The sequence below is a fragment of the Lepidothrix coronata genome, unplaced genomic scaffold, assembly GCF_001604755.1.
Source record: "Lepidothrix coronata isolate B3197 unplaced genomic scaffold, Lepidothrix_coronata-1.0 Scaffold11, whole genome shotgun sequence".
NCBI lineage: Eukaryota > Metazoa > Chordata > Aves > Passeriformes > Pipridae > Lepidothrix > Lepidothrix coronata.
Window position 1 is genome coordinate 4184489 of NW_016690191.1, and position 25757 is coordinate 4210245.

The window sequence follows — 25757 nt, forward strand, 5'->3', positions numbered from 1 at the left end:
TATCAGTTTTCCCCCATGGCTTTCAAGAGTGAACCTGGGCTAATTTTCATGCAGAACTGTAATAGTGGGCATCACAGATGAGTCAGAGCTGATGAAAAGAGAGCTTCCTACAAAAAAAGGCATAAAAAATTTTAGGAGTTATGGAGTAAGAAACAAAAGGGACTGTTTCTGTAGTCAAAACCTAGTTAAAAGGCTGGGAAAAGTGGATAGAATACATAAGTCAGCATTTGGATGAAAAGAAATTGCTGGTGAGGTGACTCCAACTACCACTCTGTGAATAAGTGCAGGTCAATATTTATAATTTTAATGACTGGAAGGCAAAGGGAACAGTAAGATAATATGATTTGCTGCTAGCAGCTGATACCAATTATGCAGTGGGAAGGAGGGCTGAAAGATTGTGACTAGAATGGAAGATGCAACATAAGCAGTGGCAGGGTGCAACATGTTTGAAGGAATAGTTTAAAGCATTCAGACACATGGCTGGGCTCTGAATTAGCTCTAACCATTCAGGAAAACATAAGTAGCTATTACAAAGACAGCTTGATAAAGATGTCTGTGCCATGTGCAGCAGAAGCAATAAAGAAAAAAAGTGAATAAGATGCCTGCATATGTGAAGAAAGAGATAGACTTGGAAGATGTTCTAATATCCCTGTAGATGTGAATGGTAATACCTCCTGTGGAGTACTGTGTGTGTTATGGGTCATTTCTTTGTAAGAGACAAAGCAGTGATATACAGGGGCTAGAGGGAGCAGATGAAAGTGTTTAGTGGCCTGGAAGGCAGCTTCAATACGGGGAAAGCATTAGGGATACTGGAGCTATTGAATTAGAAAGGGAAGGAATAAAGCACTACAGTGCAGAGAGCACAGCAGTGTGTGGCAGGAACACTGAGCGCTGGGCTGGGGGAAGGCTTTGCAATTTTGGGGAAGTTTGGAGGCAGTGTAGCAGGGAGTGGAACCCACCCCACCGGGTTCTCCTCTACATGACATTGCTGCCAGGCCAAGACACGGTTTCACAGCTTTACTACTCTTCAAGATACACTAGTTTGGGAGCAGAGGGAGGGAGATAACGTGGGGCAGAGTGGTACCGGGCTGGAGCAACAGGGGTGATGACTGAGTCATGCCGTGTTGGTTTCTCACTAAATATACTCTGTGTTGGTGTAAAAGTGAGAGATACCATGATCCTGGGGTCTAACTTTGGATGGGGAATTAAAGCACACCAGCTTTGCTGTGTCATTTTGGTCAATGTGTATTTTCATCCCCTCTCTGATGGGAAGAATAGCAGGTACTTGTTAATTTAAATGCTTAAAAGCCATGCAGAAAAACAATGAAGTGTTGTGTAATATAATACAAAGATGTGTCAACATTCCATGAAATTAAGATGCAATAATTGATTCTTTATGTAACACATAATTAACCTGGGGTTCCCCATTGTAGATGGCATTATGAAGACAAATATCTTATGAAGAATTTTTAAAGCAGGTTAGATGCTTTGAGTAGCATCTGCATTTACATTAGCCAGAATAAGTACCATAAATCATTTTTTCCAAGGCATGTGATGATCATCAGCCAGGATTAGAAAATTATTTTACTAGGTAAATTCATAGCTGCAGATAAGACTTGGGTGAGCCAAGAGGTTGCTTGCTTTTCTGTGCACCGAAGTTATTTATACAGGCAAACTTTTAAGTGGAAGAAGAGGGGAAGAAAAGTGATCCAGGGATTAGGCTACCAATTTAGGACTTGCAAAATTTCAGCTTCTTGCTTTCCCAGACTGCTTTTAAGAGCTAATGCATTTGACACAGATTCTGAGACACACTTTAGCCCCACCTCACACTTAATCTCCAGATACCTTAGGCTATAACCTGCCTGTGACTTGTTCCAGGTTCCACAGTGTTCAGATAGCAGTAAAAAGTATGTATGTGAGAGAAGGTAATGGATAGACTACTGATAAATTTTCAAGGCACCATCAGATGGGGTGATAGTGGTTAGCCTGTTGCAAATGCTGGGAGCATGGTGAAGAAAGGTGCTTTCTTGAAAAAAGCACTTGATTGTCTCCAATACCATGTAATTGCTTTTCGGAATTCCTACATGACTTGAACAGTTCCCTAGTTCTGTTTTGTGTCTGCCAAGAGCATGGCTTGAGTGTCCTGGTGCAGCATTTGTTTTCCTTTAGGAATTAGCCTGCTGGGGTGTATGTGAGTGTTATTATTATTTAAAATAATGGCATTGCCTATGGTTTGTGTTAGCTCTAATGTCAAATGCTTGCTCTCTGTACTGTCACTTCCAAGAGATTCTTCCAAGAGATGGTGTAGGCAGCCTTCTCCTCCTCAAAACTGTCTGTAGTCCTTAGATTGGAACTTGAGATTCTCCTGATCCTGTCATTGAGAAACAGTGCAAATTCATACAAAGTGCACAGTTCTGGTGTGGCATATCATTCACAGAGCCTCTTCAGTTCTGTTTGAAAAGACACTGTGGGATAAGGTGAAAGATTGCTCAGTGTCTGCAACGAGAGGGATAAGCTGTTGGTGCTAGTCCAGGTCCATCCAGGGACTAAAAATAGGTCCCTAGTGTGCCACACGGTAATGAATGAGACAGAAAACCAATGTACTGCTCAATTTTATTGAAAAGCAAGAACTCTGCAAAGCATAGCATCTGCCTACATGGTTTGTCTGCATAGGGTGAAAAGTACCTAATTTCTCATTCTCTTTTTGTTCCCAACATGACCACCTTTCACAATTATGGCCCATGTGGAAAAAAAAAAAAAGTATTGTGCTGTTCAACAAACAGTCTGCCAAAGCTGGGCTTTCTGGTGCCCTGTACCACTTTCAGTCTCATACACCAGTTCAGACCAGGTTTAACAGCATGGCCATGGAAGTATTCCCTGTCCAACTAGTACCTCTGTGTGTGTGTACAGTCTTTGAGGAGGCAGGAAGCTAAATCCACCCCTGCAGTTCTGTGTAGTTTTTAAATTGTTGATATAAAACATGAGGTAACAGTGTGTGGGGTAGAGTGGCCAAGCAAAGTAGCGAGCTCAGGTGCAACACTAATATAATTTGGCTGTTTCGACACATGATGAACCTCTCATGTGCTGAGTCATTTATTGGAGCTGATTAAGGAAGGGAGAAAGGATGCTGGGGGAGGAGCAGAGAAGCAGGAGAAATTGGGGAGGGAGAAAAGAGAGAAAGGAAGCAGCTGTGGAAACACTGTGGGGGAAAGGTGTGGAGATAGAAATGTCGGACAAATAATTTGTCAGTGGAAAGAAGGAGAAAACCTTTCCCTACAGTAGACCTGGAGAATTCATAATCTAAATAACTGTTTTTCTGGAGAACGTGGTAACAAGTTTTTGTTTGTTAAATCCCCAGTTCTCCTATGAGCAGTTTGTTCCGGACACTTTCTCCAGCAGATTGGAGGAAGCAGGTATTTCATCTTTCCATTTGCTCCGTTCTTTAAACAGTGTTGCCTGTGACATACACATCTATAACAGCCCATTTGAATGATTAAAACAACAATCACTTCTGGGCTTCCGTACTGTCGAAGTTTGCTCAGCCAAAACACCAACTGATCTCAGCAAAAGTTTTGTGAGGGGATTCAAAGTGAGCTGGGCCTTTTTTCCTCACCATGTGGCCAGAGTACCAGATGTAATGAGGACAGACATTCAGAGCAAGGCACGCCTCTCCAAGGGTGTGAAGATGGTCAAGGTTTCCATTAGCTTTCTTCTTGCTATCTTTCCTCTGTATCAGCATCCATTGACCTCAACAACCCTTCCTTCTTTCTCATCCTTTTATCTCTCTTGTCCTTTTATCTTCTGTGTCTAACTCCAGTCCCTCTCATCTTTCTTTCTAGAAATTCCTGCTAGCCTATTTTTTTTCCTTGCATCTTCAGCCTTTTCTGCTCACTTAATCTTCTTGAAATGTTTTGGTCCAAATACCCATTTACATCCCCTCCACTTCATCTCTTTTGCATGCTGTACCTGCTGCTTAGGGATCTCTGGGGCATGAGAAAACCTGGCTTATTCCCTGCTGTCCTAGTTGTCTAAATAACAACTTTTCCAGCAGGTGTCTGCATATTTTCCTTCGCAGGGGTTGAAAGGACAGTAACCTTCAGGGCTGGCTCAACTAAAATTAAGGCTGCAGACACTAGGCACCAAATGGTTCATTCATCTCCCTGGTTTGTCCTCTAGAGCCTGCAAATGCTTTTGATTAGTATTCTGAAGGAGAGCTCACTGATGGAATTAGTGAGAAACCAGACTGTCAATTTATTTATACCCAGCCTTAGGGCATAACCATTGTGCATGTGTAAAGCTATTGAGATGCAGAGAATATTCTGTAAGCGTGTATGTATATGTGTTGACTGGAAGTGAGCTTGCAGGGAAAAGCTCTTGCCCCAAGGACTGAACAGTGACCTAAGGTGGGAGAGCAACTGAAGTGGCCATGCTGAATGCCAAAAATCCCTTTTAGGAAACAATTGATCCCTCTGAAATTTTCTCTTTACTTGTATTTATTCATATCTTCCAGTTCTAATTTTATTGTATCACTCATTCCCCTTGTGGATAAATGTCTAATTTAACTCCTGGAGTCTTTCCACCTTCTTCAACAATATCTGTGTTATAGAATTAATGCTGCCTTTGGCTGATGGAGTATTTGAAGAATATGAGTAATGAATAAGAAAGTTTTTCCATTTCATTGTCAATTAGCCTGGGAAGTATTTTGAGGACAAGTCGAGAAATATTGGAAACGTTTAGTTGTGGATATTTATTTGATGCATCAGCACTGCATATGAACAAACTGTTTTTCCAATACAATTTGATCAATTTTGTTTAGGAAAATTTGCATTGACAATGTTGCGGCCAAATGATAAGCCTCTTTTTCCTCCTTTTTTTCCTGCTCCCCTGTTTTGTATTACGGACAGTGCCAATTAAAAGATACAGGTGAGCTTCCTACTGTCCCAGCAGTTACACTAGCAACAGTTTTGTCAGAAAAGGCAAAAAATAAATTTGTTTAACTAGACCAAGTGCTGATTCATTACCTGATTGGCCATGTTGCCTATCTCTGAAATTTGTTGCTTGCAATGAAAAATAAATACATCTCAAACTTGGACTGTTATTAGGCATCACCTCCTGCCCATTCTGTCCCTTGCTGTATGAAAATGTGAAAAGAGATTAAGAAAAGTTGTTCAGCTCCATTATTCTCTATAATAGCCAGGAAACAATTAACCTGTTATCCCTTAACATGATGTCTGTAAAAGATTATTGCATGACAGGGCCCAAGGGACCAATTTGTATTGTGCAGCGGAACGCGATGCATCAAGCTGATGCTGGTCCAGGCTGCTACTTTGATGTAACAGAGAGCAAAACCTGTGTGGAAATGTGAGCTGGTAGTCAAAGTAGGATGGCTTAGCATGTTTCTGAGGCTGGACTAAGGACTGATAAGCTGGTCTGCAGCTTTCTGATGCAGGGACGCTGTTTCCTACTTCAGAATTTGCTTAGATTCTGCTGGCATGGGAGATTTTGCACTATGCTCCACTGCTCACACAGATGTGACCAAAGGAGGAGAGAGAGCTGTAAAGCATCATGCTAGAGAGAAAGATGGGGTCACTGAGAATCCAGGCTGGCAGGACACTGCGGGGGAGGTCAGGCAGGCTGTCAGACAGAGCAGCTTCCTCCTGTACAGGTGTGGCAAACTGACCGTGTGCTGGCACTACCTGTAAAACCGAGACAGCTTTGCTGTCATGGAAGATTTGCTTCCTACCAGTTTCTTAACCAAACCAAAGTGCACCACTTCTACCCTTCTTTTCTTCTTTCTTGTCTTTATTATAGAATATTTTCATAACTCTGAGTTATGAACTCTAAGCACAGTCTCAAAATTTTTACAAGTTTTTGTGCTATGTGGCTACAAGGGAAATGCCTGGAGATTGGGATTCCCTTTCAGCAATGCAAATGGGACTGATTATTAACCACTACACCAGCTTCCAACATTGCTGGCAGATGCCATCAGTATAGTTAGTTCAATATGTCATCTCTGTCTACATCTTCAGTCTAATGGTAGTCATTCTCTTCACCTCCAGCTCCATCCTCTGCTGAGAACGGAGGAGGGACAAAGGAGAGGGAGAGAATGATGTGAGTTAAAATAAAATGAAACTCTATCTGTGTTTGAAGTGCATTAAATATGTTAACAGGTAATCCTCTAGCTGAGTTTCCAGCTGTTACTCCTGAGCTCTTTGGTATCAAAGCAATATGGGTCCATCATACAGCAGCTAACTACAGTGCATGAGCAATTACTGAGGCTTCTGAGGTGTATTACAGTTTTATTATTATTATTTCTCTGCTCATAGTTTCTTAAGGCCTCTTCATATCCTGAATAAAGCTCTAGGGAGTCATAAAGCCACAGGCTGAGTTTTAGCACAGTTACTATTCAAGTCTCCTGGATTGATAGCTATTTAGTATGTTACCTTAATCTTGGAAGCAAGACCCTGAGATGAACCCCAGGGAAAGCCTCAAGATGTTCTTTGTATTTTCTGCCCCTGAGAAAATAACACTCTTGCTGTGGAAATGACATATTTTCGCTCGGAATTGTCACCACTTCTGCCTGCTGATTGTAACTCTGCCACACTAAAACATTTAAAGTAAAATAATAAAGCATTTAGGAATCTATGCAGAGCTGCTGAGCATTCTCATTGTTTTGTGTTAATGACCCTCAGTTTCTATAAGCTTCTCCCTCTGTTTTCTTCTTATTATTAATTATTGCTACATTATACCTGGATCTTGCTGGGCAAAGCTTGTAGTGAAGGTAAATAGGAAGAGAGAAGAAATGATATCAGATATTTGCTCACCATGATAAAACAGTGAAGAGAGTGTCCTGAGAGTAAAACTCAGTTTTCCTGAGACCCTAGACCCTGTCTAGCACTGTGGCTATGTTTTCTCGGATTATCTATGTGCTCTTCTGTGCAGGTCCTGCACTTCACTAGTTGTGTGGCCACTCAGTACATGCTGAAGCTTTGGATTATTTTCATCATAACTAGGGATTCATGCTTCACTCACGAGGCCTCAGAAAAAAACCTGAATTACAATATCATTTCCATAGGAAAATTTATTTGTGATCACAGAAGGTGTTTGTTATGCCAGATGATATTTGCATATGCTGGACTTGCTAGAGGTGAAGTAATGGTGGTGCTGTCCAAGTAGTTTGTGTCCTCTAACAAAAATGTAGCAAAAAGCTTTGCAAGAGGACTGCAGAAGCTTATGTGAGAAATCACTTCTTTCTTCCATCCACCTGTCTGGTTTTGATATAAGAAATAATCTTTCAGCTATTCAGAGCTCTTCAGACCCAAAGGTCCCAAAGCATTTTATAAATACAACAACTTCATTAAAAAAAAAAAAAAATCAACATATGATTTCTCAGTCCCCCTGTCATGGATTACTGGACATGTACTGCTTCACTACCCATGAGGTGTTCACTAACAAATATCTAGCAGAGAGTCAAGTGCAGGCTGTGCTGGCAGGGAGCTCACACCGTGCACAAGGCTGCGGCCAGGACTTTATGTGGACTACCGAGAGTTGCTAAGGAAACAGCCTGGGAATGGAGCTGGAACTCTCACAGGAGGTTGGCTGCAGAGATGTTTTGTGCTGCAAAAACACACAGGGCTGATACTGGCAGAGGCAGCAATTGATCCAGCCCCTGATGTGTTAGGATTAAGGAGTGCATGTGATGCAGCCATAAAAGCTAAAGAAGAGGGATTTTACAGTGTTAGTTTCTTTTTGGTATATCTGATCCTTGTTTGTCTCCTGCCCTTCTCTCAGCAGATGCATGAAACTGCCATTGATTACACTGACTTACTCCAATGCAGGCCCTTGGTGTAAAGATCTTTGCTAGAGCTTTATTTTTTTAATTAGTGAAAAGACAAACACAGACTGTTCATAATCAGCAAGAATCCACAGCTTGGAAGATTCCTTTCTTGAAAGATGATGTTGATAATCCAAACCCTGTTTGTGCCATCAGCTTTTAACAGACTGAGAAATTCCTTAGAGGTGTTTGTTATTTTGCAATTACTTTGCAATTGATTTCTTAAAAAACAATTCATAACTTGTTAAAGATCTCTTCCTCCCTTTTCTCCGTTTGCCCAGTTTGCTTTTCCATCTTTGCCACTGCCCAGTGTTTAGAACCTATTTTTTTTCCCCACTCCTTAGGGAGATGACTTGTCTACAAAGAGAAAGAAAAACTGAGTCTTAAGGATTTGTAAAAGTGGATTTACAGTTGTGTTCTTCTGGGTCCCAAATCTAGCTCTTAAAAGGACTTCTTTTGCAAATGTAGTTGAGGTATTTAAACTACTTGCCTCTGTTTCCCCATTTGTAAAACACAGGCTATTTTAGCTTCTGGAGACCACGTACTGTCAGTTAACTTACATTCTCTAGGGGAAATTTCCATATGAAGGAATCACGAACGAGCCCCTGGTTCAGAGAAGGAGGAAAATTAGGAGTTGTCCTGCAAAACAAGCCTGACCCTTTCCATGTACCTACAAAATGCACATTGAACACTGAAACCTTCTGCCTCTCTCCATTAGGGCCTGCAGCTGGGAACGCAAGAGCTGGAGGAGATGGGAAGCAAGTTTTGCCTTGGGTTGCTGATTCTGCACCTCAAATCCCTGCCCTGCAGCAAGGAGGTGATGGCTCAGGCAGCACTCCTGCTAGATCTGGAGGAGGAAATAACAGACCGGGCACAAAGGTCAGTCCTAGTAGTAACTAGAGGGTTTTCCTGTGGGAATCAAGTTTGTGGGGATATGCTTTGGGTTTAAATCTGCAGAAATGGACTTTCCTTATGGCTGAGATTTGCATCTTGCGAACTGCAGTGTATTGAGAGTAATCAGAAGTGAAGATGTAATTGACTCCCAAAGAAAGTACTAAAACAGTGGGTCCATGCCCTGCAGCCAACCTTGTGGAGAAAAACGGTGAAATAGAAGTACCTGGTTTCCATTTCCCAGTGATTTTCCATTTTTCTATCCAGATTGGTTACTGGGATGGTACTGCCCCAGAAAAATGCTCAGCAGGAAACATTTTTCTGCTCTGGGGGGTCGGATGGGGTTCTGTCCTCACAGATCCTTCATGGAGAGGATCTCTTATAAGGATGACATTTTTTAAAGTGCTGCAACGTAGGGAGCAATTTTTGCAGACTATGAAAGGATTTTAATAACATGATTTAGAAACTCTAGGCCTCATTCTGCAAGATTAAGTGTAATCTAGCTCTTTGAGGTAGCACAAGGAGGTCACCAGAGCCTCACAACTTACTGCTGGTATATCATTACATCAATGGAAATTATACTCTGCTGCTTCCTAGACTAGACCCACCAGTTTAAGAAGAATGAACTGTTTGTAGTTTAAAATTAGTTCTGTTTTCTTCTGGTGTTACCACAAAAGGGCACAGTATCCTTGCATGCTTTCTACACTCTCTGCTTCAGAAAATGAGTAGGTGTGAATGAAAATACCTACATTTTTATGTACATTTGCCAAAGGAGTCTTCAGTTATAACACAGATAAAATCTGGACAGTTACTTTGTGCAATTTTTTTTCTTATGTGCTTTTCATGGTAAACAGTGGTGGCTTTAAACAGCTTGCAGACTACCCCTATTCCAGAAGTCTGCACTGTCCTGGCCCTAGGAAATCATATGCACAATGGATATTGAAGTTGAGGTAATGGCTCTTACTGTAGCTAATGTGAAAGTGTGTCCCAAAAAAATGTCCTGCTGACATATCTAGAAAAAGATACAAATATGAGTGATTCTTACAAGAGCAGTATTCACCAATATCAAGAGAAAAGTACTAGTGTTGTTCAGCCTTGACAAAAATGCAAGCTTTATTTAGCTGTTAGGGGTTTATTTTGTAAAAATCAAGCTGAAATAAGCTGTGAGCTGTGTGAGGCATTGCACAGTGCTCATGTTAAATACATCTATTTCAAACTAATGTGTTTCCTATATATCTGTCTGTGAGTGCCCATCTCTGTAGTACTCTGGGTGACAGGTCAAGCTGTGGAACAAGAAGTTAATCCAGCACTGGATAAAGCTGACTCCCAGATGAAATATCTCATTGAAAAGGTACAGAGATCAAAATCTGTGGAGCCAGAGGTCTCTTCTGTTGTGAAATCCCTGCAGTTCATGTCCTGCATTTGTCTCTCTTTGCCCTCGTGTCTGGTGTGCGTGGCATTGACTTGGCATCTCAGCATCTCCTCCGACAGCAAACATTTTCACCTGTCAAGGTTCATAACTGTATATGTCTTCTAATTTTCCTCTTCAGGCTCTCTCTGCTCTGGGTATGGTGCAGCCTTATTCTTTCACCGCTGCTGTGAAGGGGATGAAGGAGCAGGGTGGACCCTGCCTGCTTCCCTGGAATAAACTATTTGCTGTGCACTTTATATAGCTCTCTCAGAGTCAGTGGTCAGTAAATTGGAGCGAGGTAATAGCTGTCAGGAAAGTGACTGGTCTAATGGAAGCATCCTGTGTGAATGGGAGATTTCTCACACCAGATCAGGTCCATTGTGTTCAGTGTACTGTCTCCAATGAGCCAAAAAAAGATGAAAGAAGCCCTTAGAAGACCTAACTAAATACAGTTTGGTACACAGGCAAGAATGTCTTTCTGTCCCCGCTTCACAGTCTCTCTTTCCCCTAAAGTGTCAACTACAAATGGAATCATTTACAAGCGTAAGTGTGGTAACTCTTGGAATAAGTTCAGAGCAGAGGCAAAAGGGCAAAGTAACTGCATCTGAAAATAAGGGAGAGGAGCTGAACTTCCATCAGTGGGGCTGTACAGCTGTTGAGATAGCAAAGTATTTCCCTTAAATCCAGGAAATCCTTGGACATCATGAAGCTGGTCTAACAGCTCTATGTCACTGTTTTCAATGTGTCTGTATGGCAGCTGTCTCATGAACATGCCAAGTAGTGGAGAAAAGTACAAGATGCAACATATACAGAATGTATATTAGAGCTACAATGTGTGACAGCAAGGAAGAGGGGTTAAATTGCCCCAGGTATTAGTTGATGTTTTAAATAACAACCTGTGCTCCTGGCACATTGCATATTCACTCTCATGCTTATTCAGGCACTATCTACCTCATGTTGCACAAGACCTCCTTAGGGACTAAGTTGTTGTGGCTTTTCTTTTCACAAGGGATAGTTGAGTGTTTTTCTGCATCAAATAGCCCTTTTTCCACCAGCATTGAATAGGGTTGGTCTTATGGAGAACTCTGCCAAGGTCAAAGGCCAAGTACGTGGAGAATTTTTGGGGCTTTGCAGCCACCTTCATAAAACAAAGCCAAGTGTCAAGTGCTCGTAAAAGCAATTTATTCTGCCGTCTCTCAGACTTTGCCTCACAAGACACGATTGTCATGCCCTAGGAAGAATTACTGATTTTGAGTTTCCAGCATCCCCCCATACCTTGCAGTCAGTTCTGGCATTCAGAAGCTCTCTGCTGGGAAAATGAAATGCAGCTTGTACTTCGGACATCATGTTTTTTGATAATAGGTTTTGTGCCTCATTTGCTATAAAAGTAATTAAGTTTTAAGTCAATGCTGTCTAGGTAGCTTCACATTTGTCATGACCACAAGGAGGATGGGAAGTGACTGTTCACATAAAGCAGGTATGAGAGAGAGAGAAAGCAAGAGCAATTCTCCCTCTATAGGTATTCTGCCCTTCTTCCTCATGGTTTGAACTGATGGTACATTCCTTCAGTTTCTTTTTTTTCTGCCCTCCAAATTGTGCTAGGAAATGTTTTGCATATACTGCAGCAATTGTAGCCATTTGTTCATGAGACATCTGTGTTGACACAGGCTTTTGTGCAGTCATTTTCTGCTGACTCAGATATTACTCATTTTGTGCGTTTCTTCATTATTTCTTACCTTTCTTAAGCAGAGCCAAATCTCTCTCCAAGACAGATGGGGTGGAGATATGTCTAGCTTTGCTATTAATCAAAAGCGGAAGGCTTATTCATTGTTCTGGTCCTTTGTCCAGATGTAATCTTTTCATTTTCAATACACCGAACAGTTAGATTGGTCCGTGCATGGATGGCAAATCCAAGAATTGACAAGGATTTGCAGATCATTTGGAACTGTGCTTGCTGTTCTTCTATACCACATTGATGCACTATCATGATCCTGGATAGTATTGAACTGCTGGATTTCACATCTTTCTCTATAGTGCACCTTCCCCTGATTATGGCTGAGCAAGCAATTTCTCTCATCTTTTAAGCTGTGTGGCCAAAAAGTGATTCAGATCAAATTAAGGTGATTTTGAGGAGATGAAGGAAACAAAAAAGAGGACAGTTCAAACTACAAAATAATGCAGATGGAGCAAAACGTGCTTGCTTCATTTGGGACATCTTCAGTGCACCTTTGAATAGCAGAAATGTGGTGTTATATCTGCATGCAGTGATGGAAAATGGTTCCCTTGCCTGGTGGTTTGGGGCCTTCCTATTCTTACAGGTGAACGTGTGTGTCGTTCCTTAATGTTGTTTTGTTTTGACTGTACAAATTGAAACAAATTTCAGCTCAAGGGTTTAAGTGCAAAACTGTACTCAACCCTGCAAAATACCCCATCACCTCTCAATGCAGGATGTGGCTGCAGCATGCAGTCCTGTGAGGCAGATTGCACAGTTGGGCTGTGGGGAATCCTCTGACATATGACTGAAGGCGCAAGTGCTCTTTCATCATTTAGTAAATCTAATACCAGCAGGAGTTATTTGACCATTTTGATTCAGGTTTCTATTTGACTGAAGTTTCATTTTTCCCTGAGTAAATATTTGGTGCATTTTTAACCTTGATCACCTGCAGACATCAAATACCTTGTGGCAGCTTTCAGAAGAGGAGGTTGTTTATTGATTCAATTTCTTCGCTTAGTCACAAATTTTATTGCTGGTGAAGGAATGTGAAATTTCTAATGCTGTATGAGCATCTCTGGATGTGGTATTCCTGTATTTGGATGCTGAAGAGAAAAGTGCCGTGGGACTGCACTTACCTAAGTAAGCCAAACTACATGTCACTATGGTAGTGCAGAACATGGGGCAAAAAGGGTTTCTAATGCATTTGGTATAACAGTTGTGAGAGCACAGTCCAACATGAATGCAACGTGACAGGTGTGAGAGTCACTGAAGCTGGGCTTTGGAACAGTCTCATGTTGCTGTAACCATTTAGGATCGGTTCAGGAAATGCCTTAACTTTGACTGTTTGACTGTTTTCATAACAGTCTCCAGTGATTTTTCACACTGATGTTGCAAAAGAGTAGTACCTTCTCACCCTGCCAGGATCTGACCTAAAGAATTGCTGCCTCTGTTATCAAGAGAAAAAGACCTCAGATTTTGAGTTTGGATCTGTTGCAGGTTTTAGATTTTATTGTTGTTATATGCCTTGAGAATATTGTTTTCTAAATAAAAATGTGAACCTTCTTCCACCTACCCCTTCATCCTTCTTATCCTGCAGTTGTGCCTCTCTCCTTTGCTATTGTGGGAGTACAAGCCCAGAGAATTCTTTGGAGGTTCAGCCAAGCAATACAGCCTATAATGAATATATTTGGTATTCAGGAGGCTTTCATGTAGCTGTTCACAGGTGAGCTGCTGGAATTCAGAAACTTTTCATTAACACTTTCTGGAACTGTCCCCATTTTCCTCCTGTTGACTTTTATTATTCTGAAATACTTTGTGAGCTGCACAGCTTCTGTTGACTGTTATCAAATGCCAGCCCCAGCTACGCCAGGCTGGATATAAGTATTCACGCTTACTTCAGAGGTAATTAATTTATCATTTCTTAGCTAATAATAGCAATTTAAATAGATGCAGAAAAGGAAGGAGAGGAAAAGAGCAAATGGAAGAGAAAGAGATCATAGAAGGAACTTCAAACATGCACAGAAGCACTGCTTGCTATCGTATCTGTCTGAGGTTATTCAAATTACTGTACTCGTACATATCTGACTGGACTACAGATAATGAACTTGTATATATCCAGCAGAACAAATGGGCTCTGCAATGCCCTTTCTGTGAGGCATATCACTATGTTGCTGTCTGGTATTAGACATTTTTGTATTGATTAGGAGCATCTGTATTTCTGTGCTGCAGTCCTTTTCCCTTAAGGTCTAACTCAAAATATGAAAGCCATTGGGGCCCTTTGCATGCTGGGGTAGAAAAATAAAGATAAAGGCTATCAGGGGTCAAGAAGTGATTCCCATTGATGGAGTGTTTCCCAAAGGAATGCATTATGAAGGATGTACTCTTTCCTTTGAGATGGCCCTTATAGAGAGCAGGATAGTGCTGATACCAGAATAGAATAGATGTTGATTTTTCTAAGATGATACAAAGGATGGTGGGAGGATCAGTTCTGTTTATACTGTTGGTTATTTTGAATGCAGGCAGAGATGGGATTTCAGACTGAACATGTGACAGGTCCAGTGCTGAAGAGGCAGGTTCAGAGGACCATATATAACCTTAGATAGACTATATGTACACTGCAGCAGTAGCTGAACACTGGTTGCGTTAGATTTGGGGATTGGGCACAATAGCAGGAGGAGACAACTTTGTCAGTGCAACTCTACTGATGATCCCTGTCCTTTGTTTTCAGTTATTTGACATTATTAAGAGGATATGGATGAACAAGGTATAACTGTGGTGAGAGTACTTGTGTCTTCAGGCTGTTGGGAACCGTGGATAAACAATAAGGCTCTTTCAAGGATCTTGATTATTTACTATTTCCTTGGGGAATTTTTCCGGTTGGTGTTCCTAGAGTCCCAAAATAACCAGGCACTTGTGAAAACCAGAGAACAGTCATATCTTTCATACCAGTACATGCTACAGGACCTTCTTTCAGGCAGGAGAAGCAATGGAATGACTGAGTAGGATGGTAGTTAGAAATGCACTTCCAGCCCTTTAGAAGAAAGCTCATTTTCCAGGAACTTGTGTATTTTTTCTCTAAGTTGTTCTCTTTATTGCAATTGTCACTTGAGGTGACCTCTAATTAATGTGTCCACAGCTCCCACCTGGGACTTTTGAGTAATGTGGTCATGTAGGTGAAAATTAAACTGGTTGAGGGTCAAAGCTGACCCATGTTTTGGAGAGTTAATCATGTGACATAGAACACAGGAGCAAGAGACTTAGATCTGCATTATCTATATTAAACACTTTACCATGTAGAGTTCTACCCTCTTGGATCCAACACTATGGCTCAGATGTCCAAGCGTCACAGAATTTAGAAGCAAATTCTAAATTCTGTGATCTGTGAGATGGCACAGAACAGAAAGTCTCACCCATCAGGTGCATCAGAGCCTCACAGTCGTGCACAGCAGGATGTGGTGGACACAGTAGTGCACACATTGCCACTGTCTAAAGTAGGTTTCCTGTCATCAGGACTAGAAGGAGCTGAATCCTCTGTAAAGCTACACTGGGACCCAGTTTTTGACCAGATCAGAAGTTTGCACCTGTGTAAGTTATTCAGACAATAAGAGCTAAGGAATCCCAAATGATTTTGGTGTAATGATGCTCATAGTCTCATTGTGTCCTCATTGCTGCCTCCTTTCTTTGCAAGGGGAACACAAAAGCAGAGATTTCTGCTTTCGAGGCAAATACTGTGCTGCAGGTCCTTTTGCTCTGGTGCCCAGCCTACAAATGAGAGTCTGGCTAGGCCTCCTGTACTGTGGTGACAGTGTATGGCTGCTATCAAGGAGCATATCAAAGAACTTAGCAAGACAAATGAGAGACTAAATGGTTAAAAGGATAGAGAAGGCATAGAAATTCATAATTAAAGCTGTCAAGTTGCAGTAAAAGGAGCGCATAGCCTGGAAGGAAAGCGGGTGGGCGAGCAAAGTGTCATATTTGCAGGTGAAAGTTGGCACTTGAACAGCATTTTAAAGTACTCCAAAGCCACCTCCACTGACACCTCAGCTGTATTGTATATTCTGTCAGAGGCTCCGGCTGTTCAGTGTATTGTGGCTGTGACTCACACGCAGACTCTGCCTCTTGCTGCCTCGCTAGATATTGTACAGAGAGATGTGGCAGAGGTATTGTGTGAGACATGAGATAAATACGTGCAGGCCGTTGTTCCAGGGCCCAGCACACACGTGTACCGGTGTGGATGAGTGCTTATGCACAGAGGTACAAATGTGAAAGCCAGTCCCTTGTAGCCTCTGGTAATTCATTGCATTCTCTCAGAAACCATACGGATTTATTAGGATGTGTGTGCTAAATGTGATGTTGGCAAAAAGAGCTTGTGAGAATTCGACTGGAGATGAGACTAGAAGAATGTCAGGGGGAAGATGCACATGAAATTAATACTTAGCCTTTCATTTTTTGTCTGTAGAGCAGAAATGTACTTGAGCTAAAAATCCCAGATGAAATTCAAATGAATGTGGAGAAAGTTCTCTTTCAATATAAGACGGAGACCCATTCCTTTTTGGCCTTGGTCAGTCTGTAGCACTTAGCAATGCAGCACAGTTAAGGGATCTTCTCCAGGAGAAGTCCAGGTCAGGGCACTGCCACTTTCTCATCACTGTCACAGTGCAACGTGAGAAGTGTGGGACTGATCCCAGACTGGAAGACTGCAGATGGACCTGTGATGTGTTTGAAGGACTCAGTGTACACATGGAGCTGGAAATAGTGGTAAAGAAGTGGGAAAGGATGCTAAGAGGTATTGGCAGAATGCTATGGAAAATTGTGACTCTGAAAGAATTGGATTGAGATACAATGGACAAAACAAGTGGGAAATCAACTCTGTTTCTTGTAAACTTTCCTTTCCCAAGGTAAAATTGTCACTTCCTTCTGTTCTTGTGTCTCTGGGAAAATGCTGAGGGTTCAGGCAGTTGCTGTCTGGACCATGAATGCTAAAGGAAGTCAACGTGCCAGGGCAAGGGCTGCTGTCAGAGCAGGAGGGAGAAAAAACAGTGTAAGAGAAAAGAAAAAGCATTCCCTTTGTCTCTATTGGGGAGTGTACTCTTCCCTGTTCCATCTTGCGTTCCTGTTTCTATTTGTTCCTGAGAAAACTTGTGGGTTTTAACTGGAGTAAAATTTAAATTTCTGGAAGATCAAGTTTCATTTTTAGAGTAACAGCAGCATGCTTTGTGGTTAGACTTTAAAATATATCCCTAACTATTTAAAAATATGTAAACAGCAGCTTTATCTATGGCACACTATTCACCATTTAATCTGTAATGGCTTCCTTTTAAGTGTTAGCAGTTACTTACCACCTTAAATCCCTATTTCAACATGAGTTTGAGGATTTGGACTTGTAAGGTAGAATAAGCAATAGGAGTAGCTGAATGCCAGAAAAAGATTCTGCTATCAGGCCAGTATAATCAGAAATTAAGAATAAGGGGAAGAATAGAAAGCATCTGTTCTCTATTTCTCTGTCTAATCTATTTCTTCTGTCTAGTCTACCCAACAAGTTTTTACATCACGCTGTACTTCAGATTTTTTTCTGAAGATGCCATTTTATAGCATCCTCCAAAAAGTGCCAGCATCTCATTAAAAGATAAAAGTCCTATGCAATTCAAAGAGAAAGCAAACACTCATTTTAAATAATAAAACTCTGTCTCATCTTCCATTGAACTGCAGGGGGCAGCCAAGAATTTGGGTAAAGTGTTGCTACCTGGATTTATCTTGTCAGGTTTTTCCTAGACTTAATAGATATTTTTTGTGCTAGTGCACAACTTGTGTTTTCATTTATGAATAAGTGAATCACAAGTGAGGATCCAGTGTAGTGTTTTAATACAGTCAAGTGTCCCTTCTGACAGTGCTCAGCATTGGAGATTTCAAAGAGGGATACAATGAATTTCCATAGTGGACAATTACACAATGCCCCCACCTCTGGGGGAATGACTTTCTATCTTCAGATAGTGATTTATTTATACCAGGAAACATGAGAATTTGTAGCCTTTCGGAGTAATTAGAATAACAATAATTCTATCTAATGAAATGTTCCAGTGCTCTCATTTTCTATATGACTGCTTAATGCTTTCTGAATCTCACATTGCTCCTGGCTACACCCTGCTGTCTTGTGAGTTTTATAGATTAGCTGCATGTTGTGTGGAAAAAGAAAATATTTCCTTTCATCAGCTGGTCTTTCACCTTTGTAAATGCACCTTTATCCTCTGCATAGAGGATAATTGGGAGTGCCCAAATTGCCAGGTATTCCATAAACAACTATCACCTTTCTTCTCATGCATCTAGTCATGAAAGATGCCTACATTTTTAGTCTTCCTATGTCTCTAAATATTTTTACCACCTGCTTTGGACCCTGGTTATTTATGTGGTACTTTTTTAAGATATAGGAAGACAAGAATTTAGGATGTTTTTTGCTAAGTTAAGTGTAGCATTTGTTAAAGTAACAGTTTTGTAATATTTTCAGTGTTGTCCATGTTCCTTGTCATTGAGGTTTATTATTTTCAAGAAGCATGGTAGTTTCCTGGATGAATCATCTCTATCCTCACCTGGTTTGATGAACTGTATTGGAGAAACAATTTTACCTTTCAGCAGTTGTCTTGGAAGATTATTGGCCACAAACAGAGTTGCTGAAGGACACCAAAGTGTGAGAGTGCATGCCCATAAAAAGTCATGTCCTTTTTTGAGAACTTTTAGGTTTCAGTGTTAATGTGTCTGGCCTGAAGATAGTGCTTGTTCTTACCTAAATATCCCAGAAAGGACCGAATAGAAAAGAGACAAACAAATAGATGAGGATGTGATGCTGATAGTTTGTGTATGACACAGAACAGGGATCCCTGTCAGAGGTGGATTTGGAAGAGTATGGGCAGGCCAAGACTTAAACCCTCTCCCTGCCTTCCCCTGCAGCTTATGGAAGGGATTCTCAGTACTACAGAAACTAATTTCAGGAGCTCAGGATTAAAAATAAAAGGGTTGAGTGGAAATATAAATAATGGATTAGGCTGAAAAATTGGTTTAGGCACTTTGACAATGTCTCGGAGGTGTCTTTGCCCCTTTCAAGGAGAAACAGATTGGAGACATGAGATGCAGAAACACAGCTTTTGTTCACTTTTCTCTCTTACGGTTTAAAATCATATCCAAGCTCTTATTGTGCAAATGTACTGTTCAGGATCAAAGACTTATCTCTGAGCAGAGAAAGTCCTTGGAGAGCAAGGCCTGAAGGCTAAGCCTACAGTGCTGCTGCAGCTGGCTGTGTCCTAGTCTAGTTGAGAAATCTAGTCATGCATGACCCAGCACCTGGTGATATAGTGAAGTTGGGAGCAGTGTACCCCACGTCCTTCCATAATGTTTGATCTTTGTTCCCTTTGCCAGCTCAGGTCCCTCTGGAGGCCATGGTCCATTAGGAGTTTACCCTCACCAGTGTCAGGTGTCTTTAAGGCTCTTCTGTAATGCAACATCTACTAATTCCTGAAGTTCAATTGAATGAAGAAGAAATGGAATACTCCATCAGAGGGCCTGGAATTTATCTGAGAAGGGATAATGGAGAGGATCAGTTGAGGTCTCTGCCCTTTTCAGTATATTTTTCCTCATGTTTGGTTTCTGCCATTTCCATCCACTCACAATGTGACTCTAATAGCAACCAGCTATTGGGATAGAAGCAATAGAAAGATCTTCAGTGAGACTTCAGAGCTGATGCCCTGCAGGTATGATAGGAACAGCCATGAAAAAAGTGCACCTGTTTGCATAGAGATCTCTCCTGTCTTGTGATGCTTTCCTGCCTTTACTGCATCTCTTGGGGATATTGGATTTGTGTGCCAAGAAGGCTGCTGTTAGCACAGCTCAGACACCTCACAAACAGAGGTGCCCTTGATCCATCATTAAAAATGTCCTTGACACACTGTGGCGTCAGAAGGAAGGCTTGTGATGCTAATTGCTGGCAGCACTGTTCTACCATGGATGTTACAGAGGAAGCCCCAGAACATTTTGTTTTACTTTTGGGGGAGGGGATCTGGCTTGGTTTTGCCTTTTTTTTTTTTATTTTTTTTAATATTTCCCTGCAGGGTGTGTAGAGACCTGTGAGAGTAGGCTGTGATCCCAGGAAGGTGACCTTTCCCATCCCTGTAGTTTCTGGTGGCTTTTTTTTTAGTTTTTTTGTTTGGTTTGGTGGGATTTTTTGTTGTAGAGTGATGTTCCTGTGCACTTTGCAGCCTTGCAAGACTGTCCTCTTAGCTGGATCTGTGCCTGATATAATCAGGCAGAGTTTTCAGCTACTTCATAGCCTTTACACCTTCTGGGTGGCCAGCCTAACCTTCATCTTCTCTATGGTAGTGGCACAAGGGGGCAAGACAATTTCCCTTCTTGTTTGCACCTTGCTTTTCTATAACTTGCCTGTGTTCTGTAAAGATTCAGAAAATAAAGGCATGGAGGTATATGCTCTTGTTTAGTTCCTGATGATGGGTCAAAAGTAGAGACTAATAGGACAGGAAATGTGTTTGTACTCTGCAGTCAGAAAAAGAAATTCACTGGAACTAAATTAATCATGAAAGAGGCACAAAGAAAAGAACAGATTATCAGGGAATTAATTCATTGATTAGATTCATACCAAAATTCAGAAGAAGGTTTTCTTCAAGATAACAACCGAGTTCAAAGATCAGCAAGGGTTGGTCTTGGGGTGCTCACTATTTTATATTGGAACTCTGTATGGTTTTACTTTAGCCAATATTTTCCTGGTTTTAATGTTAAATCAGAAAAGCTGCAGGAAGGCATCCAGCAGCTGGCATCATCTAACCACAAAGTGTGAGGACAGAAGCTGTTATCAGCCCACTCACATCACTAAGCTCTGGTTCCTGGTGTTAACAGGAGTGTGGGAACCCTCTCTGTTGTGGCACCTTGCTATATTTAGAGCTTGATTGCAAATCCTCTGGTGAATAGCAGCTGCTTGTTGGTGAGTGTTTTTTCCATCATGAGGGCGAGCAGAAACCACACGCAGATTTAAAGGGAGGTAAAGTGCTAAAACACTACCCTCCATGTGGCACTCCTCAGTTCACCCTCTTTGTTCCAGTTCTCAGTGGCAGGGCAGGATGGAGGTAAGTTCCTACGTGCTTACAAGTAGATGGGGTTTGGCTGCAATCCCCTCACTATTAAAATGGGATGCTTCTCTACATGATTCTTTCTTAGGCTGGGCTGTAGCTTGGACACATGCTTAATTTAGGACCTACACAGCCCTGTTCTTGTTAAATCAGGATTTATGCTGCCTGTCTTGCTCGTTGCACTTTAGCATGAGCCTGCTTGCTGTGCAAGCGAGATGTGCCCGTGTTGCCAAGTATGGATACTCTGGTGAAGGAAGAACTCACTTTGCCATTACCTGGCAGTCTGTGCTGCAAACTCCTACTAGGTCCCTTCATAGCCTTCATAGTGAGACCTGCTGCTGCCAGATGCCATGAGGTCCCTGTCACTGAGCTGTGCTATAACACAGGCCATGCTGCTGCAGTGGAGCTGGTGATCAGCGCTGAGCCCGGTTTTTGTAACATGTTTTTTAATGAACTAGCAAACCACAGCTAAACACTGGTTGAAATGAGAGTGAATACATGTGAGAAAGGCCCCCTGCTTTCTCACTTACACTTTCCTGTCTTCTGCTTTTGCTAAGCCTCAGCAGGAACGCAATCAAACCTCACTCGGGAACATCTGAGCTGCCTATTTGCCACTTAGGGCTTCCTGGGTAGGGAAGTTTCCACATTGTTTATTTAGAGTTAAGTGTTCTGCTGGGTCTCTTATCATTTTCTGTAAATAACAACTGTCCTCAAAATTCTTCAGGCTGATTACTGAGACTGATGATCTGTGTGTTTTGAGTTGCTGAGCTGTATTAATTCCTAATATACTATGGTTTGTGGGTGGAAAAACTAATGCATTGAGGATGTCACAAGAGGGAGAAGCCAAAGTATTTACTCTTTTTGAACACATGAGGTACCCTGGTTGTGATGTGAATAAATCTTGCAGCAGCAACAGTGCCTAAAGTATTAGAGGAGTCTGCCTTTGAAATCAACATGACAGAGATTTTATAGCACCAGAACTAATTCATTTTTTAGAAGATGAGGCACACTTTATTTTTAAGCACCTGTAGCTTGTCATGGTAAAGTTTATTCTACTTAATATTGTAGTTGATGGCAGAGGGAGAAACATATACACACAAAGAAAAACAATATCCAAGTCCTTCAGGCCAACCAAATGGATTCATAACTGAAAAAAGTTACATATCTGGCCATGCCAGTTTTTAAGCAGTTTCTTTACTGTCACTGAGAGCAATTCATCACATCTGTCTTACACACCATTCATAGGTTCCACTTCTATTTAGTAGCAGGATAACTAACTAGGGAATGCTATCTCACGAGAGGGAGGGGGGGGGGAAAAAAAGAGAAGGTGTAGTCTAGGGCTGTAATCTCTTCTCCTTTCTGTTTTGGAGTCTAAAGCTCTTAGTATCAGAGTGTGAAAGCTAGAAATGCATCCCCTTAGATCCAATTGAAAGACACACACTACCAGACATAGCTAAAATGCAGATGGGAAAATGAATATCAGGCCCATAAATTATATAATTATACAAAATTCAATCCAGAGTTTACACTGTGATAATTCAGTCCTGTGTAATCTACACCAGACTGATGAAATAGCAGCTTGTTCTGTGGATGTGACCCAAGACAATTGAAGACTTCCTGGTGCTTTGGAACAGGACAGTTAAGAATGCAGAGTTCACACTCAGGGAGCAAAATATTTCTTATTTGTGCTATTAGTACAATGAAATGCTTTGTTGCTTCTTTTGTTTCCTTCCTTCGGTCACAACAAAGGAATGTTGCAAGTGGCTCCAAAGAAACAAAGCCTAGAACAGAAAAGAGGTTTAGAGAGAAGAGATTAGACAAAATTGGTAAGAAAAGAATTTCTGGTGCCATGTTCCCAGCTCAGCCTTCTGAAGGGAAGCCCTCTAGTCCTGATCTGTCATGATTTAGTTGGCAGCTCTGCCCAGAGTGGCCTCTCTCCTTCATCTCTACTGGTATAAAATAATACCCAGAGATAACAGCCCTGCCAAGCCTGGTTGCTGCTGATGCATTGTACACAGCTTTCACTAATCTATTTGTGCCTAACAGCTCATCAGTGAAAGCTCATTCTAATTCCCTTCCCTCTTATCTTCTATGGACTTCTGAGGACGAGTGAGTTTGCAAGAAAGGAGTGACGTGTGGTGCTCCCTTGGTGTAGCTGTAGCACGAGCAAGTTTTATTCAAGCTTTCCTTTAACACTGCACAGTTCAATCAGGGCATGTTGATACAGACTTGTACCTCCTCATCTTCCTGTCTTTTGACCTTACAGTGATTGGCTTTTTTCTGAGTCAGCAGAGACTGATTTTCCTGGTTTGGGAGCCACGTGCAGTCTTATCCATGCCTCCCATTTCTGATATGCAACCATCCCTGCTACGGTTGGTGGAAAATGATGAAAGTCACCCAGACCTGACCTCTTACAGCCCTGCTGCTCCTTTACCTCTGCTCTGACAGTTTGTATGGAAATTATTCCTCCTATATTATCATTGTGTGGAATGAACTTTTAACTTCGATTGTGTTTGTATAAAATTGGGGGACTTAAGGGCTGGCAGGGATTTCTACAGGTCATCTGTTTCCCACGGTGAGGCTCAATTTTACCTATATAATTCCTGGTATGTTAGTATAATCTTTTTTTAAAGAGCTTTAATGATGGAATTACCAGACTCTCTCCAAATAATCTATTTCAGCTCTTACCACCCTTATGTTTTCCAGGTATCTAGCTTGAGCCCTGTCTTGCTACAGGAAGTCCTTGATAGTCATTTTTTTACCTATCCAGCCTAGACATAGAGAACTAATTATTTCAATGTGTCCTCTGGACTGTTTTTAGTTGAGCCAAGTCCTCCTTGAGTTGCTTTGCCCAAGCTGGAATCAGATCACTAGTCGAGATCTTAATAGTGCTGGATCAAGAGAGAACGGAATAATTTATAAGTCTTGCCAACTTACATTCTTTATACCCATACAGTATTGTATTTGAATTTTTGTAATAGAAAGGAATGTGTGGCTAACATTCAACTTGTAATTTTCAATAATGCAAATCAGGTTTTTTTCCCAGTAGAAATGCTACCTTATCACTGCTCCTCATTTTGTGTGTTTGTACCATTGATTATTCCTGTCTCATAGAAGTAACTTGTACTTGACCCTATTGAATTGCAACTTTTTTTTTTCACATACATCTCCAGTTTGTCACAATTATTTTGAATTTTAATGCAGTCTTTGTTTTACTTTGGTTTCATCTGCAAATTGAATTAACATTCTTTGTATTTCATCTAAATCTTTAATGAAAATATTGAATTGTACCAAATCCATGTCCGAGTTCTGCAGAAACTCATTCAACACATCTAACCATTTGAACAGTGAATCACTGAGAACTGCTCTCAGAGTACAATTTTCTGAAGAGCTCATATAAAAAGCTGTAGTTCACCTCGACCATGCTGCTTATTTGCTGTAAGAGTGTGAAATAGTTTCAAAAAACTTTTCTATGTGGCATCTTGTCCACTGGGTATTCCCCTGATAGCTTCTCACAGAAGGAAATTAGAGTGGGCCATCATAATTTGTTCCTGACAAAGCTGTGTTGACTGATTCCCACTTCTTTTCTCCTAAGTACTTCCAAATTGTTTCTTTGAGCTGAGGAACTGGAGTTAAGTTGACAGGTCTATCGTTTGCTGTCTGCTCCTTTTTTCTGTCTTCAAAAGACAGTTACTATGTTGTGTCAGTTATCTAGTTCATCACCAGTCCCTCCTAAGTTCCAAAAAAATAATTGTTAACAGCTTTGAGATTGATTGAGTCATTTCCTGAGAGCTGAAGGAATATAGTAGATTCAGATCATTTGGAAAAATCTGAGCTATATAACTTCTCTAACCAATCCCTTTTGTATTCTAGGTCTCCTTTACTCCTTTGTTAGTTCTTAACAATGTTAATTCATAACAGCTGACCCTTCTATGAAAACTGATGCAAAAATCACTCTCCTCAGCCTTACTGTCAATAAGTTTTCCTTATCTGGAAAGTGGACTAACAATTTATGTACCTTTTACTACTAATAAACTTAAAAAATGGTATCTTTTTCTGTGTGATATTTTTGCCAGTCTCATCCCACTGTGCTTTCATTTTTCACACTTTACTCCTGACTGTTCTTTCTGTACATTTGCATTTATTAGTCTATTCTAATTTTTTTCTTTTTCTTTTTTTTTTTTTTTTACATTTTCATTTGTACTTTAGCCATATATTTGAAGCCAATTAAGACCTTTTGGTATGACCAGGCTGATCTGGCTATCTTTCTTTGTAACAACACACCTTGAGTTTAAAATTTTTCTCAGGAATGTACAGTTTTTCTTAAATCTCTTATAGAAAGAAAATTCTTAAGGATCCTCACCCACCCATCCACCCACCTCCACTGAAGTCTCTGCTGGGGAAGATTTACATAAAGCCTTGACTGCTTGATCTTACTCTTTCACTGAGCTTTGGTGGAGTTCTTTCATGGAAGCACCTTTCATGGTTCTGGAATTTGTTGTCTTTCTCTTATGACACTGCTTGCAGGGAAAATGTGAGTTTGTGCTTTAGTGCTAGAGACCTTCATGTCACACTGGCTTGACAAGGTCTGTAAAAGTGAGAAAATCTGCTCAATATCAGGGTTCATTGCCTCTGAAGGAAGCTGTGTTCCTGTTCAGAGTCACCTTTGCCTGGAAATCATACTCGCAAGTCAGACAAAGTTACAAGATGAATAAAACCACATTATTCTGTTAAAGTGTATCTCAAACACAGATTGCAATTTTCATCACATGCTCATTGTTG

The 25757-nt window shown here is 41.0% G+C and overlaps 1 protein-coding gene across 1 annotated transcript in view; it reads left to right on the top strand.

The window, feature by feature from the left end:
- AGBL1 (ATP/GTP binding protein like 1) overlaps positions 1-25757 on the top strand; it is a 249268-nt gene that overhangs the window by 156525 nt on the left and 66986 nt on the right. Inside the window, exon 20 of the mRNA XM_017805280.1 lies at positions 8553-8713. Coding sequence (XP_017660769.1) covers positions 8553-8713 — 161 coding nt within the window. The remainder of the gene's footprint in view (positions 1-8552; positions 8714-25757) is intronic.